Source organism: Canis aureus, chromosome 18 (genome assembly GCF_053574225.1).
Source record: "Canis aureus isolate CA01 chromosome 18, VMU_Caureus_v.1.0, whole genome shotgun sequence".
Lineage (NCBI taxonomy): Eukaryota > Metazoa > Chordata > Mammalia > Carnivora > Canidae > Canis > Canis aureus.
In genome coordinates this window covers 42,356,109-42,380,039 of record NC_135628.1, presented here as the reverse complement: position 1 = coordinate 42,380,039, position 23,931 = coordinate 42,356,109, and the positions used below count along the sequence as shown (strand labels likewise).

At 36.0% G+C, this 23,931-nt stretch overlaps 2 protein-coding genes across 8 annotated transcripts in view; one reads left to right on the top strand and one right to left on the bottom strand.

The window, feature by feature from the left end:
* The window catches only part of HEPACAM2 (HEPACAM family member 2), a 46,281-nt gene that overhangs the window by 1,190 nt on the left and 21,160 nt on the right, over window positions 1-23,931 (bottom strand). For 4 of the 6 annotated variants that reach the window (XM_077856951.1, XM_077856946.1, XM_077856947.1 and 1 more), the window contains exons 4-9: window positions 17,720-18,016; window positions 9,116-9,241; window positions 9,002-9,026; window positions 8,873-8,910; window positions 7,506-7,579; window positions 2,562-2,671 (exon numbers count right to left, since the gene is read on the bottom strand). In XM_077856951.1, the coding sequence (XP_077713077.1) occupies window positions 2,562-2,671; window positions 7,506-7,579; window positions 8,873-8,910; window positions 9,002-9,026; window positions 9,116-9,241; window positions 17,720-18,016 (670 nt within the window). Of the gene's footprint in view, window positions 1-2,557; window positions 2,672-2,833; window positions 2,948-7,505; window positions 7,580-8,872; window positions 8,911-9,001; window positions 9,027-9,115; window positions 9,242-17,719; window positions 18,017-23,931 lie in introns of those variants that run through there. The other 2 variants (XR_013356978.1, XM_077856949.1) reach the window with 2 other exon arrangements.
* Window positions 1-23,931, top strand: part of LOC144288918 (uncharacterized) — a 255,559-nt gene that overhangs the window by 229,366 nt on the left and 2,262 nt on the right. For both annotated transcript variants that reach the window (XR_013356983.1, XM_077856953.1), the window contains 2 exons: window positions 21,567-21,743; window positions 21,861-21,911. Coding sequence is in view for 1 of the 2 variants with exons in the window: in XM_077856953.1 (XP_077713079.1) it covers window positions 21,567-21,743; window positions 21,861-21,911 (228 nt within the window). In the remaining variant the exon portion in view is untranslated. The remainder of the gene's footprint in view (window positions 1-21,566; window positions 21,744-21,860; window positions 21,912-23,931) is intronic.

Below are 23,931 nucleotides of genomic sequence, written 5' to 3'. Positions count from 1 at the left end.
GCAACTGTCAAACAGGATTACAAGAAGGCAGAAAGTTATTATTCTTTACTCAGAGCTCCCACATTCACTTTGGGAAGTAGGGAGGAAAGAGATTCACCAGCCACCTGTAATACTGCATTATTCATAAAATTGATCTTTGAGTTTAATTGGACTTAAAGAATAAAGCCATGGGCAATCAGGAGGGTAATATGGCCTTTGCATGTTTAGGGAATATTTATTTTATTGAGGAATATTTATTCTATTAAGGACTGCTAGTCTTTGTTACAATAGCAAACAAGAAATCACCAAACTATGGGGTCCTTAAAAGACTCAGGCTTTCTTAACCTCTATCCCTAGCAGATAATGTTCTGGAAATGTTTGTAGACTGACTGTAAATAAAATAAATGTAAAACACTTTCTGAAGAAAATAAAATACTCTACTTGTTCATTTTTAGTATATGTGCTGCCAAAGCGAGCACTCTACTTGTTCATTTTTTAAATTTAGGTAAAATAAATCTGTATTCAAGGAAAATTCCACTTTAAAAAATGTTGGCTCTCCTTTAGGATGAGTTAGGAGAGAGAGAGAGAGAGAAGGAAAATTTTAAGAGAGAGAAGAAAGAAGGGAAGATTCAGAGAGGTCAGATCAAAGGATGGAGGTAAAAGAAGAGAGAATCCTTGGAAGATAAAGATACACAAAGAAAAGCAAAGAAAGACTAGAAAGACAGGAAAGGAGGTGAGCCCAGTCCATGGAGACAGAAGACTGGGAGTGTGAACTGGGGTTGTTACCCCTAGAGGGAGCATGTCCTGAATAGCAGTTTTGAATAGTCCTTTATGGACTTGAAAAAGAACATTTCTGCTTTACTTTCAACCTTCCAAGTTTACTTCTAAAATAGAGTTTTATATTCCCAAGAAACTCTAAAGATATTGCTTATGTCTGAGAGCACTCTAGTTTCAGAGAGTGATTTTCTTTTTTAGCTTAGAGAATCATGTTTTTTTTTTAACAAGTGAAACCAACCTGATCACTTTGTGTTCTGAAATTATAGCTGCTATATTCTACAACTTTATAAATAAATCAACACTTATTTTATTATTGGGAGCTTTAAAACATAAACCTCAAGTTTTCATCTGGTTTGTTTGCATTCTAAATAAAAAATAGATAATGCAGAACAAAGGACATATAGAAAATCACGTGAATTTAAGTAGGATAAAAATCTTAATTGGATACAATCTTAAAATTGGGAAGCAGACACACTCTCAAAATTCTTTCTGTTCTTTACATTTAACAACAAAAACAAATCCCTTAATTTTCTATTCCAGAAGTAAAGAGAGTCAGGTGTCTTTTGAGAAGAGGTTTATTCATTTGTGAGAGAAAGAGAGACAGAGAGGCACAAAGGGGAGAAGGACAAAGAAGGGGAGGGAGAGAGACAAGCAGACTCAGAGACACGATGAGCAGGGAGCCCTACCTGGGGCTCCTTCCTAAGACCCTGAAATCGTGACCTGAGCCAAAATCAACAGTAGGATACTAAACTGATTTGGCGCCCAGGTGCCCCAGTAATATAAACATTTTCTTTTCTTTTCAAGCCAGAAGTTCCTAGCTCTGTCAAGATCTGCTCCTAATTTACCTGACTCCCTTTTCTCACGGTTCCCTGGGTCAAGAAGCAATGCAGTGATACCTCTAAGGTATCCTGCCACTTAGCCCTTAAATGACTGCATAGTCCACTGTCCCCACCCCCCAGGACAGGGTCTCATTCCCCTACAATAATTTCCCATGCACTCATCCACTGCTGGCTGTTATTTTTGGTATTTATCCAGAGGTGTGCATGAATTACTTCGCTAGAACTGTTTCTTTTGCCAGAGGGGAAGTTCCTGTGTGTGGTTATTGATGTTCTTTTCAAAGTCAATAAATGACAAATAAAGAAATGATGGAAGATGATTTGTGGCAGTTATGCCTGCAGGAACAGCATGAAAAGGGGAAGTTCATTTCATTATTTCAAAAGGCTGTAGGCTTAATTTCTCCATGGCCAAGAAGGGAGGGCAAATCCTTAGTGTCAGCCCTGGGGTTAACTGGTAAGTAGTTTCCTGGCTTTGGCCTCAGCTCAGATTTTATCCTCTCTGGGTGTGAGGCCAGTGATTTTGTTCATTTGAGAGTAGAGTAGACTGCTTTGAATCTGTAATAGGCTGGGCATTTGATGATAACAGTGCTGTGCATATTTTGTCGGTTTTTTTTTTCCTGGTCCCATTTGTAATGACAGATCATGGGCTCTAAAACCACCACAGTCATTGGAAAATCATCAAGATGACCAAGATGGTTTGAGAACTGGCCTGAAAATCTCTTTCATACCCAGACTCATTGGGGGAAATGCTGGATTCCAAAGCTCTGCATTCTAGACCAGTGGCCCAAGTATGTAACTCTAGAAAATACTTTTGTGTTTGTCCATTTTTTCTCTAAAATTATTTTCTAGTGGGGAAGTGTGTTCAAATGTATAGGAGGATAATTTCCTGTTTTAATATTTTTCTTCTGAGCCTTCCAATACATTTTGGGGAAAGCAAAGTAGCATCACCAAATGCAGGTTCATACTTACTCTGGATGGTCGTGCTGTTGGGCAGGGATGTGCTGAATAACTTCATATATTGTACTGTGAAAATCTTGTCCTGATACACCATCAGAGGCTGGAACAGACCTACTTGGCATCTAGAAAATGTGGCACACACAAAAAATTAGCAGACTAATAAATAGTATGACTATTCTGCTGCATAGCTGAAAACAACTGGAAGTAGCGATGATTAGAGAAGTAGATCTGTTTATCTTCCCTATGATATCCATTTTCTCCTTGCTATGGTTTCCTGCACTTACCCTATGGTAGTTTGTGCAGCAGCATAGCTATGAAGTCAGAAGAGGACTTGCTTGACAATACTATCACTTTTTTTTTCTTCATTTAAGAAAAAAGCTGGCAGTACTGTAAAGGAACTATAATAGAAAGAAAAATAGCAAAAGAGTAGATATCAGGACAGTTTAGAATCAGAGCATATACTATTATCTTTTATATTACATCTCAATTAGCTTTTTGACATTATTTGCCAATTATATGTGCAAAGATGGTTGAGAAGAAAGAATAACGTATAGATAAAAGCCCTCATCACACTGCAAGTTGATACAGAGTGTACCCAAAAATACAGAACACATGAAGGGATATGTTTTGGATTGAAGGCAGTCACGGGCTCTAACAGAAGGCTTGGAAGAGTGTGGAAGTACTGCAGTATATTTCTGCCTGGTAAAAACCAACATGTGTTTTACTGAAACTGGCACTCATGTTTTATTAACTCCCATTCCTTATATCTGATCATTTTCTTCTTCCAGAAACACTACTTTCCAATTAGTTAGCTGAAGTCTGGTTCCCCTTCTCATCCCAAGCTCTTCCAATTTTCATCACACTTCCAATGGATCACTTTCAGCCCTTTATATTTATAGAGCATCACCTAGAGAACTCTTTGTCCTTAATAAATCATCTGAAGAGTTTGTTATCTCATTCCAATTTAATCTGCTATGTTGTATTGGAATATCTTAGCTTTGTGTTTTCTTTGAAAACTATTTCCATTCCATTTGCTAAAGTTCTAACGTGCAGCCTTAGGATATGTAATTCATCCTTGCATTTTTGTGCCAAGGAGATTTTTTTTTAATTTAAAAAAATTTTAAATTTATTATAATTATTATTATTATTTGGAGTTCAATTTACCAACATATAGCATAACACCCAGTGCTCATCCCATCAAGTCCCCCCTTAGTGCCCATCACCCAGTCACCCCTACCCCCCACCCAACTCCCTTTCCACTAACCCGTTGTTCATTTCCCAGAGTTAGGAGTCTCTCATGTTCTGTCTCCCTCTCTGATATTTCTCACTCTTTTTTTCTCCTTTCCCCTTTATTCCCTTTCACTATTTTTTATATTCCCCAAATGAATGAGACCATATAATGATTGTCCTTCTCCAATTGACTTATTTCACTCAGCATAATACTCTCCAGTTCCATCCACGTCGAAGCAAATCGTGGGTATTTGTCGTTTCTAATGGCTGAGTAATATTCCATTGTATACATAGACCACATCTTCTTTCCATTCATCTTTCAATGGACACCAAGGCTCCTTCCACAGTTTGGCTATTGTGGACATTGCTGCTATAAACATCGGGGTGCAGGTGTCCTGGCGTTTCACTTTATCTGTATCTTTGGGGTAAATCCCCAGCAGTGCAATTGCTGTGTCCTAGGGCAGATCTATTTTTAACTCTTTGAGGAACCTCCACACAGTTTTCCAGAGTGGCTGCACCAGTTCACATTCCCACCAACAGTGCAAGAGGGTTTTCCTTTCTCTACATCCTCTCCAACATTTGTTGTATCCTGCCTTGTTCATTTTCCCCATTCTCACTGGTGTGAGGTGGTATCTCATTGTGGTTTGGATTGGTATTTCCCTGATGGCAAGTGATGCAGAGCATTTTCTCATGTGCATGTTGGCCATGTCTATGTCTTCCTCTGTGAGATTTCTGTTCATGTCTTTTGCCCATCTCATGATTAGATTGTTTGTTTCTTTGGTGTTGAGTTTAATAAGTTCTTTATAGATCTTGGATACTAGCCCTTCATCTGATATGTCATTTGCAAATATCTTCTCCCATTCTGTAGGTTGTCTTTTAGTTTTGTTGACTGTTTCTTTTGCTGTGCAAAAGCTTATCTTGATGAAGTCCCAATACTTCATTTTTGCTTTTGTTTCTTTTGCCTTCGTGGATGTATCTTCCAAGAAGTTACTGTGGCCGAGTTCAAAAAGGGTGTTTCCTGTATTCTCCTCTAGGATTTTGATGAAATGTTGTCTCACATTTAGATCTTTCATCCATTTTGAGTTTATCTTTGTGTATGGTGTAAGAGAATGGTCCAGTTTCATTCTTGTGCATGTGGATGTCCAATTTTCCCAGCACCATTTATTGAAGAGATTGTCTTTTTTCCAGTGGATAGTCTTTCCTCCTTTGTCAAATATTAGTTGACCATAAAGTTGAGGGTCCACTTCTGGATTCTCTATTCTGTTCCATTGATCTATGTGTCTGTTTTTGTGTCAGTACCACACTGTCTTGATGACCACAGCTTTGTAGTACAACCTGAAATCTGTGTGCCAAGGAGATTTTGGTTTACGGTTTGTACAGTTGACTCTTGAACAAATTGGGTTTGAACTGCACAGTTCCACTTATACATGGATATTTTTTGATAAATAAAGTACAATACTATAAATGTATCTTCTCTTCCTTATGCTTTTCTTAGCATTTTCTTTTCTCTAGCTTACTTTATTGTAAGAATATAATGTATAATACAACTATGCATTAGCTAACCGTTAATGTTATTGGTAGACTTTGGCCTCCAACAGTAGGCTACTTGTAGTTAAGTTTTGGAGGAGTCAAAAGTTACAGGCAGATTTTTGACTGAGTAGTGTTAGCACCCCTTATTCCCATCTTGTTCTAGGGTCAAGTGTATTTGAGATCAACTGTTGAGTTTCTTTGGTATGGGGGTGTCAAGGGCTATGATAAAAGCAATCTATAGGTAATAACTAACATATTGACCTAGGCTTATATTGGAGCTAGTGATCAGTAATAAATTTGTTCATTTCATGCCATTGCTTTCTGTCCAATTTCACAAAGAGGTGCTAAATGGACATAAAATGAAAATGTACAGCAAGTAGAGAGAGGAGGATTCCACATGTCCATGTATCACAAGCTAAGAGATGATTCTGATTTTTAAAAACTCAAAAAGTTAGTAATTTAATGTATTTCCCTCTTCCATTTTGAGATCTTGGTTTTATTATTATTTTTCCTTTTCTTCTCAAAGTCATTGCATTTGGCTGCTAATCTTTACATATAACTGCCATGCTGGCTTCTAACGCAGATTCTCCTACACATATCCTGTTCCTCATCCTTTTCCTTCCATTGTTGGTATTGATTTCTCACTCCTTCCAGAAGCACCTGTCACTATCAATGAAGAACCTTAGCTGACTCCTCAGGGGTTTTCAGCTTTGAATATGGACATGGCTCCAAATTAAGTTATTCTACTTATGACAGAAATAAGTGGGGCTTCTGATCTATAATTAAAGCGTTCATTTCTCTGCCCCAAGTTCTTGGGGATCATAGCATTTTGCACAAATACAGTCCCTCCCAAAACATTTTGAAACTGAGTACTAATTAATCACAAGGCTAAATTTAAAGTTTCTTACATAGATCTCACCCCTTTCTAATGAATTCCTAAGAACAAAAACTGCATTATTTTAAAAAAAGAAACCCCCAGCTTCAAAAACTCAATACTAAGTTTTACTGGCTCTTCAGTTTCCTGCTTTTCTATTTAAAAGCCACACTTGAGAGGGGGCTTTCTGCTGTGGTGAGAAGCTACTTGAAATAATATATCTACAAATATTTATTTTTGTCTTTTTGGTTGTAGAAGTGAAAGGTGAGCCAATGCTGTCTGAGACTGAATAGGGCAGTGCAAAGCTTTGCAATGCAGTCTCGCCCTTCATTTGTGATGATGGTGTTACCCACTTGCCCTTAGGAGGATGAAATCCAATCAGTCTCCCTCTATTACTTTATTTATTTATTTTTTTAGTATATGCACTGCTGAGACAAGCATCTTCTTTTACTCACATAGCATTTGCAAAGTAAAGTCTGTGTCTAGGAAAATTACTGGATGAATCTTACACATGGACAGAATTCACTAACAGATGAGGTAACCTATCCCTAAGGACAGATAGTTCCTTAAAAAAAAAAAAAAAAAAAAAAAGGGAAATGAAAATGCCTTGAAGCAAGCAGTCTGTTTATGGCCCCTTCCCTAAGTGAACTATCACAGGGGAAAAGGAAGCAGAAGTAAAACTGGCCCTACAGGAATCTATAAAGATGCTAACAAGCTGATTAGCTCAGAGAACATTCTTTATGTCTGTTAAACAAAACGGATTGTTTTAAAAGACCTTGTGTTTGCAGACTGAAAAAATGTTTCAGTGATGTAAAAGCTCCTCTTCTCACATCTCAGGCACCTTTAGGGTAAAAAATAAAGATGTGCACTTGCATACTTTGGGTTTATATGGTACCTTTCTTCTGAAGAGCAGAAGGGTATGATTGTCTTTGCAAGCTATGAGGGGAAAGGAAGGGGAAGCTGAGGAACACAGAGGGAATTCAGTGACATTACAGTCTGTAAACCATTGAGGTGATGCAGAATGTTTTAAATCAAGGTCCCCTGATCCACTATTTGTTTAGTTTCTTGAACATCAGCCTAGTTCTCTTTTCACTGAGCTTACCAGATAAAGAATGTTTACGAATTAGTGTAACTTCCTAATTGGTGTTAGCCTTACTTATAAAGGCCAAGAAAGATGCTTTAGCTCCTCAGATCTGGCAACATCATTCATTATAGAGCGAGTAAACTCTGCTGAGAGTAGCACAGCCATTTGACCACACTGCCTGAGTGCTTAACTGAATGCCGCTTACACCTGTGGTTAATCAGCCACTAGGAAAACCAACCCTGGGAACACCGGAAGCATCTGGAAAAGCAACAAATTCATATATTCCAAAGTCATCCAGAGCATCTTCATGGCCTGAAATGTAAAACAAATACTACTTACAAAACAAACACCTCAAATTGGTATTGTAGTTTTTTTTTTTTTTAAAGTCTTAACTTACCTTTATTGTTTGCTTCAAGTGCTATGTGTATAAAACCAATGTAAGGTTTCCTAATCCCCTACCGTCACATTGCTGCTAAGCAGTGTTGGAAATCATTCCTTCTGAAGCTGAATTGGGACGATTATTCTTAAAGCTTGATGTGGGAGTTGTGTATTCTATATTCAAATGAACATATGGGCAGGCTTGTCCTCTGTAACTCTCAGATATCAAAGAGCACACCAAGGTTTCAACCTGGGAGTCATAGCATAATTTACACATAATATGTACTACACCCTGCCGGATCTAAAACAGAGACCATTAAAACTAATAAGAATATATACTTAAATAGAGCTGCCCATGTGTCCAAAATATAATACAAGGCAATATCAAAATCACCCAAACTATCATCTATAAAATGATGTGAATGGGGTGGTTGGGAGGAGCCAGATGGTCTCTGGGGCTTGATAACGGGAAGTAGACCCACATTCACTAAGCATCCAGTCATATTAGGTACTCTACCTACATCATTGTATTTAATTCTCATAGCAACCCTGGTGTGTGTGTGTGGGGGGGGAGGTGTGGATGGGGGAGTTATTATCTCTTGTTGAGGTCAAGAAAAATTAATTTTCTCAAGGTGACATTGGGGAAAAGTGGCATATATGGCACTGAAACCCAGCTCCATGTGACTCCAACGCCTGAGCTAAAGCCCTATTGCTAACTTATAACAACTCTGCAGGGAGTCAGTAGAGAATGGCAATGAGGGCCAATGCTAGGGACAAGAAGCAGCAAGCCAGTCAAATCTCCCTTTCCTCCTCTCCCTGGGGTGGAGCTGCCAGCATTTATCTGCTTTAAGAATGAATAAATTGAGAGGGTCCTGGGCATTTTCAAAATAATGCAAGGATCAATGGCTTAGGATTCAAAAGAACTCAGTGACAGTGGACACGTGACTTAATATCTGAGCCTTGGTTCTCTTGCCTCTAAAACGGAGTTGAGTGCTTTTCAGGCTTTTTTTACAGATTTGCATGACTTTCATAAAACCAATAATACAAGGGATAGCACTTTGTAAAGTGAAGGCACTATTCAAAGGCAAGGGATTGTTAGTATTATATTAATCTTAGCTTATGTGAATTCTATTATATTAATAGTAGATTATGTATAATAATGAATATCAGTCATATGAATTAATATACATTAACATTGATAGTAGTCCCTTTCAGCATGGCCATTACCTGAAAGAGTTTGAGCTTTTCGGTATTCTGTTTCTGGCCTGAAAAGACAAATAGATGTTTCTGTTAGTAATAACAATTGAGGAAAAATCATTCAAGAAAAAATTAATTTTGTAGAAACATATGCATTACCTGCCTTCTAGCTTCTGTTTTATAACTAAAATCAAGAGAGAAAAAAACATAGTAAGGTACTTTGTCATACATATATACAACAATTTGTAAATTTTCTTTCTAATTTTAACCTACCTTTGTAGGGTTGATATTTTTTCCATAGGAAGAGAAGACACATGGATATAATCAAAAAGAGTGATACTCCTGTTATACTTGCTAAAGGGGACAATGATTTCCCTTTCTGTGCAAGCTTCTCCAGTCCTAAACAAAAAAGACATACTTTAAATATTTTTATTAAAGATCAATAATAAATTACTATATAATTTGAGTTGTTTATGCTTTATCTGGGGACATTACTGCACTTATATATTATTTCTTGTGTGTATGTATGTTTCTACATATATATATATACACATATATGTATATATAGAGAGAGATAGAGAGAGATTGAGAGAGAAAGAGAGAGAGAGAGAATGCATTAGCAAGCAAGTGAGAATGATAAAGTCCAAGCAGAAGGAATTTTAGAATACACAGCCATTTGGCCACAGTGGCCTAAACTCTCTAAGAATATTTGTGATTGGAAATGTGGTAAACTGCCTAGGATAATATGGATGTGTTGGACTAGATGTAGCAAATAGCTTATGCCATACTTTCCAATAGGGTTTACTGTGTTCACTGCCATTAACTTAGATCTGTTTGACTTCATTGTATAAAACATCCGCAGATACTGAGTTGTTCTCTTTCCTTCCATCTCACTCTTTCAGTATAATTAGGGTACATGGATTTTCTAGGCAGGTGGTGTGTGATTAAAGGGCCAGAGGGGAGGTGTGTATTTCAAATACACTCTACTAATTTTTGATCAATAAATAAATTTTAATTCCTAAAATAGAATCTATGTGATTGTCAATAAAATATTTGAAGTCTCACATTGTAACTAAGATTCACTTTGTTTTGCAAGTCATTCCTTTTATTAATATTCCTATGTAAAATATGGGGTAGTAGGTAACATCTGCTGAGTGCTTATAATACATCAGGCTCTGTTCTAAGAGTATATGATGTATATTAACCCATTGAATATTCACAGTGATCAATAAGGAATTATTATTATCCACCTCTTATAGATGAGGAAGCTGAATAATAATTTTTGATGCTGGATGAATATGTCCTCAATTTTTTGTGCCATACATAATGTAATGGCTAGGGGCACAATATACTTTTAAATTTGATCTGTATTATTTTCTTCATCACTTTAAGTGTAGACAATTTTACTATAGAACAGCATCCTGTGAGTTTTTAAAAGTAGTATTTTCATGATAATTAAGTTCAAAATATTTTATAATTTTCATTGAGATTTCTTATTTGACCTATGGGCTATTTAGAAGCATGCTGCTTAACTTCCTTTAAGTTTGGGAGTTTTCTAGTTTTGTATTCTGTTGTTGATTTTTGAAAAGTTGAAGTCCACTCTAGAATGTAGACTCTGTTTGATTTTGATCCTTTGAATGCCAAGATTTTAGAAAAATGACCATACACATGGTTATATGAACACAGAGTGTGTTCTAGAATTGTTGCATGTTATATTCTTTATTATTTCAATTAGGTCAGATTATTTTTCTCTATTTCTACTAAGTTTTTGTCTATTTGTTCTATCAGTTACCAAGAGAGATATGCTAAAATCTCTCACTCTGATTATGGATTTTTCTACTTCATTAATATTTGCTATTTATTAGATACACTTTGAAGCAATGCTACATACAGATTCAGAATTTTTATATCCTCCTGCTGGATAGACCACTTTAATCTTATGAAATGTCCATTTTTTATCTAAAGTAATACTTATCTTTTTTTTCCTTTTTTTTTTAAGATTTTATTTATTTATTCATGAGAGACACAGAGAAAGAGAGAGAGGCAGAGACACAGGCAGAGGGAGAAGGCGGTTCCATGCAGGGAGCCCGATGTGGGACTCGATCCTGGGTCTTCAGGATCACGCCCTGGGCGGATGGTGGGCGCTAAACTGCTGAGCCACCCAGGGATCCCTAAAGTAATACTTATGTTTAAAAATTATCTAATTCTTATCTAATTTGCCTGATATTAGTATAGCTATATAAGCTTTCTTGCTTTTTTAAAAAAAGATTTTATTTATTTATTCATGAGACACACACACACACACACACACACACACACACACACACACAGGGAGGCAGAGACACAGGCAGAGGGAGAAGCAGGCCCCACGCAGGAGCCCTATGTGGGACTGACTCGATCCTGGGACTCGATCCTGGGACTCCAGGATCATGCCCTGGGCCAAAGGCAGGCGGTAAACTGCTGAGCCATCCAGGGATCCCTTATATCAGCTTTCTTTGGCTATTTGTATGGTTTATCTGTTCAGCCTTTTACTTTCAATCTTTCAGTATACTTACACATAAGATGTATATTTTATAAGCATCCAATTGTATTTTTTGTATCAAATAGTAGTTTTTAAACCAGTTTTAAACCAGTTTGACCATATTTGTCTTTTAGTTGGAATATTTAATGGAATTACTAATATATATTTGGCTTAGATCTACAATCTTATTACTTTTTATATATTTCCTCCCTTTTTATGTCTCTTTTCTTGTTTTAATTTGGATTAATCAGGATTTCATTTTATTCCTCTTTTCTTGTCTAGTTACTTGTTAGTTGTACATTTTTCTTTGTCTCTTAGACTTTGAAGATTAAAAAAAGTTAACCAAAACTAATACTTGCACTGCTTACCACTTCCACTGGCCTCCAAAATATGAGAATAAGTTCCATATAAAAGATGAGAAAGCTAAGACTGCAGGATACACGATGTAGGGCTAACAGGGGCCAAGGGGGAAAAGAGGCAAGAGAGCAATAAGGAAGGAGTCTGAAGAGATAAGGAAGTAGAAGTGCCTAGCTGGCTCAGTTGGTGGAGCCTGGAACTCTTGATCTCAGGATCATGGTTTTGAGCCTCATCTTAGATGTGGAGATTACTTAAAAATAAATAAGTTAATTAATTAAAGAGATAAAAGAGATTAGGAAGCGATGGTAAAAGTAACAAGTGGGATCCTCTGTAGGATAGAATATGCAAATTCAATCATTTTAGGAAACAAATTAAAAGGAACAAAAAGTTAAAAATGAAGGAGAGGCAAGAAGATGTCTTAGTTAAATATAACATGTCCAATCTGCATGTTAAACTAACTGTCAAGCTTCAGGATCACGGAAGTACCCGGCAAAGAGCTGATGCATGCAAGAATGTAACTTCACCATTAGAATGAGAAGTACTTGAAGTAATAATTATTAGCATATATAGGCAAAGAAATAGTCTCAGAGAAACTACAATATTTGCCATAGTCAATAAGTCATAGAACTAAGACTGGAACATAGTCCTAATTTTTTTCCATAGTCAAAGAATGGTTTTGTAATGCAGGTAGGCTCCTATATATTTGGCTTTCCCTCTAATCTTTTCTAACACCATACTTGATGTGTTTCAGCTCTCTCACTTCTTGACAGACTGCCTTCACCAAAATTCCCCTAAGCCCTCACAAAAGTATTGAATTCTAATTTATTCTTGTCAGGTTTCTGCTATGTGTTTACCATGAGAAAAATTGCAGAAAGACATTTTGGTATAGTCTCAGTTGTTTTTCCCTCTCAAGATTGGCCCCTGTTAGTCCTACATTGGAGAATTACCCTGTAGTGACCAGTGTCTGTACCCCAAAACCTTTGCTATAGCGAAGGCCAACCATCATTTTCCTGGAGAATGAGGAATAGGGATAGTACTTATTCTCAAAACAAATGATCTTCCCTGTAGGCCCCCTTCTTCTCTAGAGCATCCTGAGTCTCTCCTCTCAAGATTCTCTGTCCCAGAACATGAAATTTGCTGCCTTTCATAAAATAAAAAATGCCAAATATGTCAAGGATCAAACCAAGGGGCACAGTTGCTACAGTCTCAGCTCCAGGCAAGTGTGTTTTAGAGAGATGGACTTCCAGACCCCAACTTGAAAATAAGGCAGCAGGGAAATTCTGATTCTATTGCTACAGAGAATGTACAGGAATTCTGAATGCAGTTCTGGACACTCACAGGAGCCTCATTTTTTCTTCCAGAGAGTTTTCTACTGTTCAGCTTATAGCATACCATTCTCTTCATTATTTAAATGTGACTGACTCATTTACCAAAGCCCTAGTGCAAATGCTATTTGCCCCCTCCTTAGGCAAACACATAAAATGAAATAACATATTAAGTGCAAATATGGGCAAGAGGTGTGGTATCCATGGTATCACAGCCCTGCTGTTTGAGAGACTGCACCCAGAACAGGACAGCCATATGCTCCCAGTCTGCATGTCTATTCCTAGATCAGAATGGAGTTCTGAGATCTCTCTCATCCAATCTGTTTGCTGATTATGGTAGCTGTATGGATGTCAGGGTTGTAGTTCTTTCTCAGCCATTTTCTCCAGTGGCCCAAAGTGAAACACATCTCCTTAAGATCTTAACATGAGAAATTTCTAGACAGAAGAAATCAGTCAATTCATTTTACTGTTTTGGATCCTTTTTTTCCTTCTATATGAAAATATGTACAATAGAAATAAATACAAAAATGATAAACTTTTCAGGATCACATGCAAATTTGAGACATTTCTGTTATATCTGAATCTCAAACTACAGCCACATGGCTCTTAGGAACTCCAGTAATTTATATATTTGAATGTCTTCATTAAATGTCTTCATTAAATTTAGAACACTTGAATTTTGATCATAAACATCTTCATTCTAAAGAAGTCCTTAATCAAAAAAAAAATCATTGATTTTTTTCAAAATACAAGTGGTAATTTTATTTTTTTATTTTCATTTTTTAAAAAGATTTTATTTATTCATGAGAGACAGAGAGAGAGAGAGAGAAAGAGAGAGAGAGAGAGGCAGACACACAGGCAGAAGGAGAAGCAGACTACATGCATGGAGCCTGATGCGGAACTCAATCCCGAGACTCCAGGATCACGCCCTGGGCCAAGGGCAGGCACTAAACCGCTGAGCCACCCAGGGATCCCCAAGTAATTTATTATTCTAATTACTATTCTTCCCTTGAAACTTATATTCTAGATATGATTTTCAGTCACAGGTTTTCATAATTTCTCATTAATATGAAGCATACACATGCCATGAACAAACTAGAGTATCTCTTTTTATATGGCACAAAATTAGTTAAGGGAATGAGAAAATGCGCACTATCCTGTATATGTGATCTATTTTCTATTTTTTTTATTTTTATTTTTTGTGATCTATCTTTTAGAAAGACCATAGTCTTATTGATATTCTTAGTCGAGAATGTCAAGGGAGGCAGTTTATATAGTGATTAAAACAAGGGATGTGAATTCAGATATTTTATCACTTACTAGCTGTGCAACTTTGGGCATTGCTCCTGTTTTCTTTAGTGTACCTCCACTGAGACAGAAAGGTCAATTAGTATTTCAAATTAGATGTGAATCATAGCCCATGAGGTGGAAGGCACCATCTAGTCAAGTCCTACCCAGACAAGAAACATGGAGCCCATCATCATGTTCTCCAGGTTTCCTCTTTCCAACTAAAAGAACTTAATAAAACTTTTGATTATTTCCTAACCCTGTTATTTCCTTTCCATATTTGTGGTCTTGGAGTCATTTCTAACTCCTTTGTTGCCCTCTATGGCTCATTGCTGAGACTTTCTGGTTGGCCACATTATTTGCCTCAGTAAAAACAAAGCAGATCATCTATTTTTTACTACTGGCCTCTGGTTGTACCAAATACAACTTGGTTCTGAAAATATTTCAGAGGCTAATATCTTATCCGTCAAAATTATTTCGAATTCTCCACCCATCCTTTTTTTAAAAAAACATTTTATTTATTTATTTGAAAGAGAGAGAGAGAGCACACCAGTGAGTGGGTGGGGGGTGGAGAGAGGCAGAGGGAGGAGCAGATTTCCCCACTGAGCGGAGAGACGACATGGGGCTCAATCCCAGGACCCTGGGATCATGACCTGAACTGAAGACAGATGTTTAATCAATTGAGCTACCCAGGTGCCCCATTTCCACTGATCTTAACATAGATTGCTTATCACAGTGGATGGTCAGTTAGCGATCAATTGGTAGCTACAAATGATGTTCATTTTTTCACTTTAGGTTAGTATACACTTTATTGCAGAGATTTGTTAATTTGGAAAACTTTTTTAAAAATCAAATATTTAAAACATATTAATACTACTCATTTACTTTGCCATTTGCTGCCGTCTGAGTTAAAGTTCTGTGGACATATGGGGGTTGAAAAATAGCTCTAAAAACCAAAAAGAGGTCACTAATGTTGACAACTCTGAATCCCTCTGAAAAATAAGCACCTGCTCTTCTTATTTACTATAATAACAAATACCTGGTCTTTGTACAGGTCAAACAGGTTTTTTTTTTTTTTTAATATTTTGCAAAAGGCAATTATTTGATATAAAGACTGTAGCTGTCTTTGGGCTTTGGTAATACGATCTTAATCAAATATTGGGGGCTTCTGATATTATGAAAATACTTTGGCTAAATATTAATGGAGAAAGTTCAGGCAGTGTGAAAGTTTTCAATGCAGTATACAACTACATATTGTAGTCATGTTTTCACTTGCAATGAGAATGAGGAAGAAGGCTAAGATGACAACCAGTTTGCTATTAAACGATTTCATATGCTTAATTACAGCTTGCTTTAAAATTATGCTTTGGTTATCTACTGAGGTAAAAATCTGGGTAAGCATATTAAAAGTTTAGTAAAATAGAAAGCAAAGGATGCACCTTAGCTGTTTATATGCTTGCTATTCATATTAGGTTGTGGTCATTTTGTTAGCAGGGATTTTTTTTTTTTAAATTGGCATTCTCAATGCTTACCACAGTATTTGGCCCATAACAGGTGCTAAATAATGAATAAATGAGTTTCTGATTTATAGCACTCTAAACACATATATGCTTTGGGGAACTATAAGGGAAATATCCATTGCCCAAATGACACATAATTCAAGTAAAAATTCTAGAATTGCACTGTCCAATATGGTAGCTACCAGACACATATGGCTATTTAAGTTATAATTAATAAAATAAATTCAGTACCACAGTTGCATAGCTAAATTTAAATGTTCAAAAGCCAGATGAAGGTAGTGGTTACCATACTGGCTAGTGCAGATATCAAATATTTCCTTGATTGAAAAAAATTCTGTTGGATAGCACTTTTCTTTAAAAATTTTTTTAAAAAATTTATTTATTTGAGAGAGAGAGAGAGAGAGAGAGAAATTGAGCATGAATAGGGGGCAGAGGGAAAAGGAGAGGGGTAGCAGGCTCCTGGCTAAGCAGGGAGCCCGACACAGGGCTCAATTCAAAGACCCTGGAATTATGACCTGAGCTAAACGCAGATGTTTAACTGAGCCACCCAGATGCCCCTAGATAGCACTTTTCTAGAAAGTGTGATATTTTCTTCATATAAAAAAAGCACCTCAGAGTGCCAGTATATAAATTCATATGATTTCACAAATATGAATACTCTCAACTTTAAGGAATTCTGGAAGGATTCTATCCACTATATATTTCTTCATCAATTTGTAGTTTGTTATGGTCTTAAGAATTCTTGGTGGCTTTTTAATAAGTTCAAAAGACTATAGAGGGAAAAAAAACTTAAACACATAATTATCATACTTGTGCATGTTAAATATTCAGATTTCTAGATCCTACCTTCAAGATCTGACTCAATCGGTCTGAGAGGTCTTAATAAAAATACATTATTAGGCCTATCCAGATGATTTTGATGCACATGGCCCAAGGGCCACATATTAAAAAATTTAGCCTAAGAATTGGAAGGATTATTTTCTTGTTTCATCTACTCAACAAAATGTATTGACCCTTTCTATATTATGAGCCCTAATCTAGGCATAAGGGCTGTAAAGATAGAGAAAGAGATCAACAGAGAAAGTATTGATGGGTGGTACTTTTTGCACACTTGTTGCTACACCACTAAAAGGCAACACCAGACACCACTCCCTGTCCAAACCTGCTCTTGGGTGTACCCCAGGTGGATACTGGCTTGTCTTTATGTGTAAAGTTGTGTCCAGGAGAGAGAGAAGAGAAAGCTCAAAAGGATGGGAATTTGGCAGAAATACATTTTTAGGTAGTGATATTTAACTTTCTGTGGATTGATGAGCTTTGCGAAAAATCAGATGATTTCTAGAGAATGTCAAAGTTCACAGACTTATAAAATGTTGTAGTTTCCAAGATGTTGAGACTCCTGTTGAGAACTTCCAGATTTTAGGTGTTTAAATGATGAAAGAGGAAGGAAGGTCCATGAAGGACAGTTAGGAGTCAAATTAGATAGTAGGAAAACCAGATTTCCAACTTATAGAGATTTATTCACCTGAATTAATGTAATAGCAGATATAAACCAGTTTAAATGAGTAGCATGCTTCTATTATATTCCTGATTTTAAAATCAGGAAAATACAAACACATATTTAGAAATCATTTATTGAATTGTCTTTTTCTTCATAGTCCCTCAGAGTTAGCAATTGAATTCTCCCTCCATTTTGTTTTGAGTTTTCTTTCTTTGACTCATAGAAGCCATGGATTAGTTAACTCAGGAAAGAGTTTCTTAGAGCTTATAACAATCCACAATAGTTTTCTTTTCACATAAGTGTAAAATAGAGCTAGGACAGCTTGTGTTTGTATTTCCTTGGGATCCTCGCCTTTTATGTCATACTTACCTACAGAGGTGATGATGACTGTGAAATGAGCTTCATCTCGCCGTCCAGTTACATTGTTGTAAGCACAGCACACATAATCAGTTGTCTTCTGGGCTACTTTTTCTGATGCAACTTCCAAGTGAGGCCCGTGCTTAATGACATATGTTGTATTGTCAGTCCTCTGGATCCAGGAGTAGGTGTTGGGGGGATAAGAATCAGCAGAGCAATAAAACAAGATGGCCTCTCCAATATCAACAGTAAACACTTCTCCTACTTTAAGCCCTTTGTCAGAATTAACTCGAAGTCCATAAGGTCCATCTGCATTAATTAAAAAAAAGAAATAAAGAGGTGGCATAAATAATCACAACACAGTTACAGAGTTTGGGAAAGCTTGGCAGCATTTTATTTTCTATGAAAGTCTTCATGTTAAACCTTGGCAAACAGGTCCTCATTTAGATTCCCAATAAATCATGAGGACCTAAAAATGTGTTATTCTGATATCCATGACAATGGAAATTATCTGAGATGTGATTGAGCTTATCTGAGATAGTGAAAGCCTTGAAACTTAGTACATAATTTTAGAGACACTATTAACTGTGTGTTAAGCTTTTGAGTAATTAATGTATTGATAAATCTCCAATCATGTTAGACAAGTATCATTTTTCTGAAACCAAAATTGCACTTGAAAGCATATTAGAAATAGATTATGGCCATTATTTTCTCCATACTGTGAGTATTATCTGCTTTTCTTTTCAGTTCTAGGGTAGGTCATACAAATATTTATAGAATGTATAGTTTCACATGGAGCACAGGTTTATGCTAATAGATACAGCAGTGTCCCATATTTTCATGACACGTTAACAATTAAATAATTTTAAAAATTTCTCTCTGCAAACTAAGCTTAGAATGTTTGGAAAAATACATCTTCACTATCATTAACAAATATTCATCAATCATTAATAAACTACTTAATTGTGAATATCGCATGGTGTTTTTCCTTACTGCAATTTTCTTGTGGCATTTTGCTATGTCTATGGCACCAGACTGCTTGCAGATGGAGACACATTTCCCATTGCTTTCTTCAGAAAATAAAGACAGATTGAAAAAATTTCCCAGTAAGATAAAATATTTCTTGTTCAGTCTAAATTCTGGTTTATATTCTAAAAAATTTAAGATTTAGACATGATTGTGTTCAGTTTTCAACTGATCATCACCAACATCAATTGGCTACTTTCTATATGAAGTCACTTTAAGTGCTTACACAGACAACCACATTTAATCTTTAAAGCAACCACATGAGGTAAATGCTATTATTTCCATTATAAGATGAAGGAAAAAACATTTAAAAAATTAGTTTTCCCATGGTCCATAGCTTTTATATAGCAAAGTTGGAACTCTATAATACATGCATTTGATCATTCTAATTACCTCCCCCAAAATGTATGTGGTATAATTTTCTATATTAGAATAGTTCCTTATTGTGTAACTATAGTATTAGCTCTACAATAAAATTGTCTAATTATATATTAATTCTGTACTCAGTCAAGTAATAAATAAAAAAATTCTTGTTTGAGAGATACTATTAGACAATATACTTAATATGAGTGAAAAATGTGTAAGATACAGTTCCTCCTCTCAAGGAATTAATAAAATGGAAAAGGCTATGGATTATTTGCTCAGTAATAACCTGATCTCAAAGGTTCTGATTTTCTTTTTAAAGTACTGATGAGGGTCACCTGGGTGGTTCAGTGGTTGAGTGTCTACCTTTGGCTTAAGTTGTGATCCCAGGGTCCTGGGATGGAGTCCTGTATCAGGCTCCCTGCAGGGAGTCTGCTTCTCCATCTGCCTATGTCTCTGCCTTTCTCTGTGTGTCTCTCATAAATAAATAAATAAAATCTTTAAAAAAATAAAAAAAATAAAAGTACTGAGAATTCATCGTTCATTATATGGAATAATATGATGTAATGATTACATAGTAGTCATTATCAGTTATAACTACATTAAATCCTGATTTTGTCAGTAATTAGTCAAGTGTTCTTCAGAAGTCATTCAAACTTTTAGGTCTCACTTTCCTCAACTTTACTATAAAAAGTCTGACCACAGGAATGGTTGCCAAAGTTCTTTCTCCCTTTGAAATACGTTTGAAAAATTGATGCCATGCTAAAGCTATTTTGGATACTGGCAAGCCAACCTTAAATTTTTTCCCAGAGTGGTTCTCTTTTATGTCAGCATTTTCTGACTAATCTACCATTGTGGAAACACATTTCCTAAGATAAAACAGAAACTGAGATACAAAACAATAAATGATATTTAACAAGGGAACATGAACATTACACATATTTGCTTCCTAAAGACACAAACATCTACAGGAAACCTATAGATTTACATTAATATGTATACAGGAGATGATCCTGATTTCAGAAGGCAAATATAGAAGTTAGTACCTTCAAATTTGAAGTATTCAAGAACAGGAGGTAGAAGATTAAAGTGAAATGAATGCCCTTTCCAGCACTTTATTAGCTGTACTAGAACCCTGTCATATGGCTCTCTCATTCCAGGCTATGATACATTCTCTGGGGAAAACCACTCTTTCAGAGTTGTGTGCTACTTGGAACCCTCTTATTCTGAATTCCACTAAACAGTAGGTTATATAATGGGAATGAAAAGTTGTTTTCACTCACTCAACCAAAATCAATACTGAGATGTTACTGTGTGCAAAATAGTGTTCTAGGCATCAGGAGGGAATCCGAGTGTCATAGACATGATTTCTGTGGCTGTTCTCCCAGGGAGCAGCGGGGTCCTTTCAAGTTGTCAGCATTGACGGAAGCTGACAGAACATTTAAGGAAGCAAAGACCACCAACTGCCAGGTACAAGTTATGGTTCACATAGTGGGAAACCAAAAGAAGGAATCAACTAAATTTTGGAACAACAAGAGATCTGAGTCTGTGCACAAAAATTAAAGTCTGAGAGAGCTTTTCTGCAAGTAGTGATAAACAAGAGAAGTGTGGTCATAAAAATACAGTCATTCAGTTTAAGTCTCTGTCTTTCACTGGATTTACAGAATGTGACTATAAAAACAAATTGCTTGATAATTTGATACATATTAAAATAAGTAATATTCTTTTCAGTCTGCTGACATTATTCAAAACTTTTTGAGAACTCCTCAATTGGAATTGCCTTAGGACCCTGCAACATAATGGAGTATTCTCAAAAGTAGTAATTCTTCCATTTTGGAGAATGGGCTCAATTTTTAAAGTAAGCCCACAGTCACAGCCACGCTTGGTGAATAAGGTTGATTACCTAAGTTAGTAATATTGCTCTTGTTAAAAATAAAACGTGCTTCTAAAGAAAGGAGTCTTAGCTTATCTTCCCTATATGTATGCATATTTTGATTTTGCTACTTCCCTATTTGTTGAGTTTCATGATTGGCATAAACTTTTCTCCTCCATCTTAATTATGTGCAAATCTGGCTCTTCAGAGTTAGCCTCAATATCCCTCAAACTTTCCCAGCCTCTGTGGGAAACATTTTTTCCAGGTCTTGGAGCCTAACACCTTGAAGCATTTAAGTTCCTCGCTTCTGATATGATTTCTTAAAATGTAACACACTTTATCTGATTATGTAAGAAATACATGTTCATTGCAGGAAACCATGAAATTTAGAGAATCACGAAGATGGAAAGAAAACTCTTGTATTTTTACCATTTGAAGAACTGAATATCTGTATTTCAGTATATGGTCTTTCAATTTTCTATACTTCTCGCTTCCTCTCACACACATCTATCTCCTTCTTTCCTTTCTTTCTACTTTCTCTCTCTCTACTGCTTACAATGTTTTTTTTCTTACTACACTATGATGTTTCCTTTGTAGCAATCCAGTCGGACCCTCTTTTACTTTGAGGTACAGCCTAACGCGTTATTCATGAGAATGGGCAATCCAATTGAAGACATTTGGAGTGATTCACTAGTGTGGCCTCTTACATTAAAAATGAAAGCAGAAGGATGTTTCTACTTTAACTTTGGATTTTGGTCCAGTTTCTTTCCTGTGGTAAGAAAACTCCCAATTGAAATAAACCCTTTGCCTCAGAAATGGCTGTTTACTATGTGACTTGTAAAATCACATATCATCTGTTCTCTTTAACAATTTATGGCTGGGTGGGAACAGTACCGAAATTTCCATCATGATGCTGCTTGCCACCCTGCTTGGGAGCAGATGGTAAGTATTTACTGTGAATGACCTTTTTTTTTCTTTAATTTTTATCACTTAGAGTACTTCCCTGCAGCAGTACCATATGTTGCACACAAAATGCAGTGGTTACTGGGTTATTATTTACAACGGAGCTAGAAGGCATATACATTTCATGGATTATAAGTAGGAATTTGTCTGAATTACCAACTTGATGTTATATTTCAAACAAGTCCATAACTAGGTTATGACGTCATAACCTCAAACATACATGACCAGTCTTGATAGATTCTGTTAAACTTTTTCTGCCAAAATAAAAAAAAAAATAATTCCTGCTTTCATGAAGGAAGCTATCACAGAAACAGTGCCTTAGGAAAACAGAATTGTTGATTTATGCTGAAATTCTAAATTATGATGTGGACCTCCATGCAGGAATATTGGAATATGACATTTTTATTGAGGAACTCTGCTAAAGAGCAGAAACTAAAACAAAAACAAGAAATAAAACTAAAGGCCAAAGTACTATAATTAAGAAACTGTCATCTTATAATAGGAATTTAACATCACTATAGCATCATTAAGTAACACTGGAATCTGAAAGGGATATGAAGATCATCTGTTCCATTTTAGTCAAGTTCAAGAAACCTGTATTGAACTCTTAATCCATGTCAGGTATTGCTCTAGGGATACAAAAATGAATGATGCAGAGCTTCAATTTGGGGTTGAGATGCTTATGAGTAGAAAGACTCTAGTGCAGATAGTACTAGGGAAGAAGGTATATAGGAGCACAGCAAACCTCTTAGTCATACTGAAGAGCTGAGACAAGGTAGGGGTAGATAAGCCTTCCTGGAGAAGATGATACTATGAAGGAAGAGGAGGGTGTTGCCAGGTGAAGAAAGAGAAGTGGGAACATCAACCAAGGCACAAATGCTCAATTTGTATAGAATGATAAAGATTGCAAAAATGTTGATGCCACATCATAGGATAAATGACCAATTTTCACATTATATATTTTATTTAATTATTATAACCCCAAATTAAACCAAACCCAAACCCAAACCAAAACCAAGAACAAACAACAGGGCTAAAATAGCAATAGAATGAAAAATGTAAAAATCAATGAGTCTGAAAAAACTTAATGAGTCTGAGTTATGCTTCTGTATGCTATGTGATAAATAATTGTTTAGCACAAACCAGACCATGATGTTTGATTTTTGAATCAAATAAACTATGAGTGAATAAGTGAATGAATGAAGGTAAGATGAGATTGTTGACTAAGAGCTCTGCATTTGAATGTAAAAATAGTCAAGAAAGTAAATTAATACTATATTCACAATTACCACTTCGTAAGAGTAACAGTCGTTGTTAAACTGTCTACATAATTCATCTTTACAATGAGTAAATGGAACATAAATTTGTAAATTTTCTAAATGTTCTTCTTCCTACTATCTACCATTAGTCTTTACTCATGACTCTGTAAGACTGCCATAGACTATGTCTAAAAGAATGTAAAGAAAAATGTTTAGTAGATGATAGAAGACATATTCTGTGAAATCTGAATTTATTCAGATGAGGATATTTTCATTCTTTAAAATAACACTGGGTCAGAAAAAAGACTTAGGAATTTAAAGGTTTAACATTTAACATTCATATTATCTACCATTTATAGGTGTGATTATGGTTTTTTCCCTCATTTTTATTCTTTACATACTGTGTATCACCACATTCTATGATAATAATGATATTGGGGCATGAACTTGTGCATGTTAAAAGAAAAATTAGGGGTGCCTAGGTGGCTCAGTTAAGTGTTTAACTTGCCTTCAGCTCAGGTCATGTTCTCGGGGTTGTGACACTGAGCCCCTAGCCAGGCTCTGCGCTAGGCATGGAGTCTGCTTAAGATTCTCCCTCTCCCTGTCCCTCTGCCCCTCCCCCTCCCTCTTGTGCACACACACATGCATACATGCTCTCTCTCTAAAAAGAAAGAAAGAAAGAAAGAAAGAAAGAAAGAAAGAAAGAAAGAAAGAAAGAAAAAAGAAATACATAAAGAGAA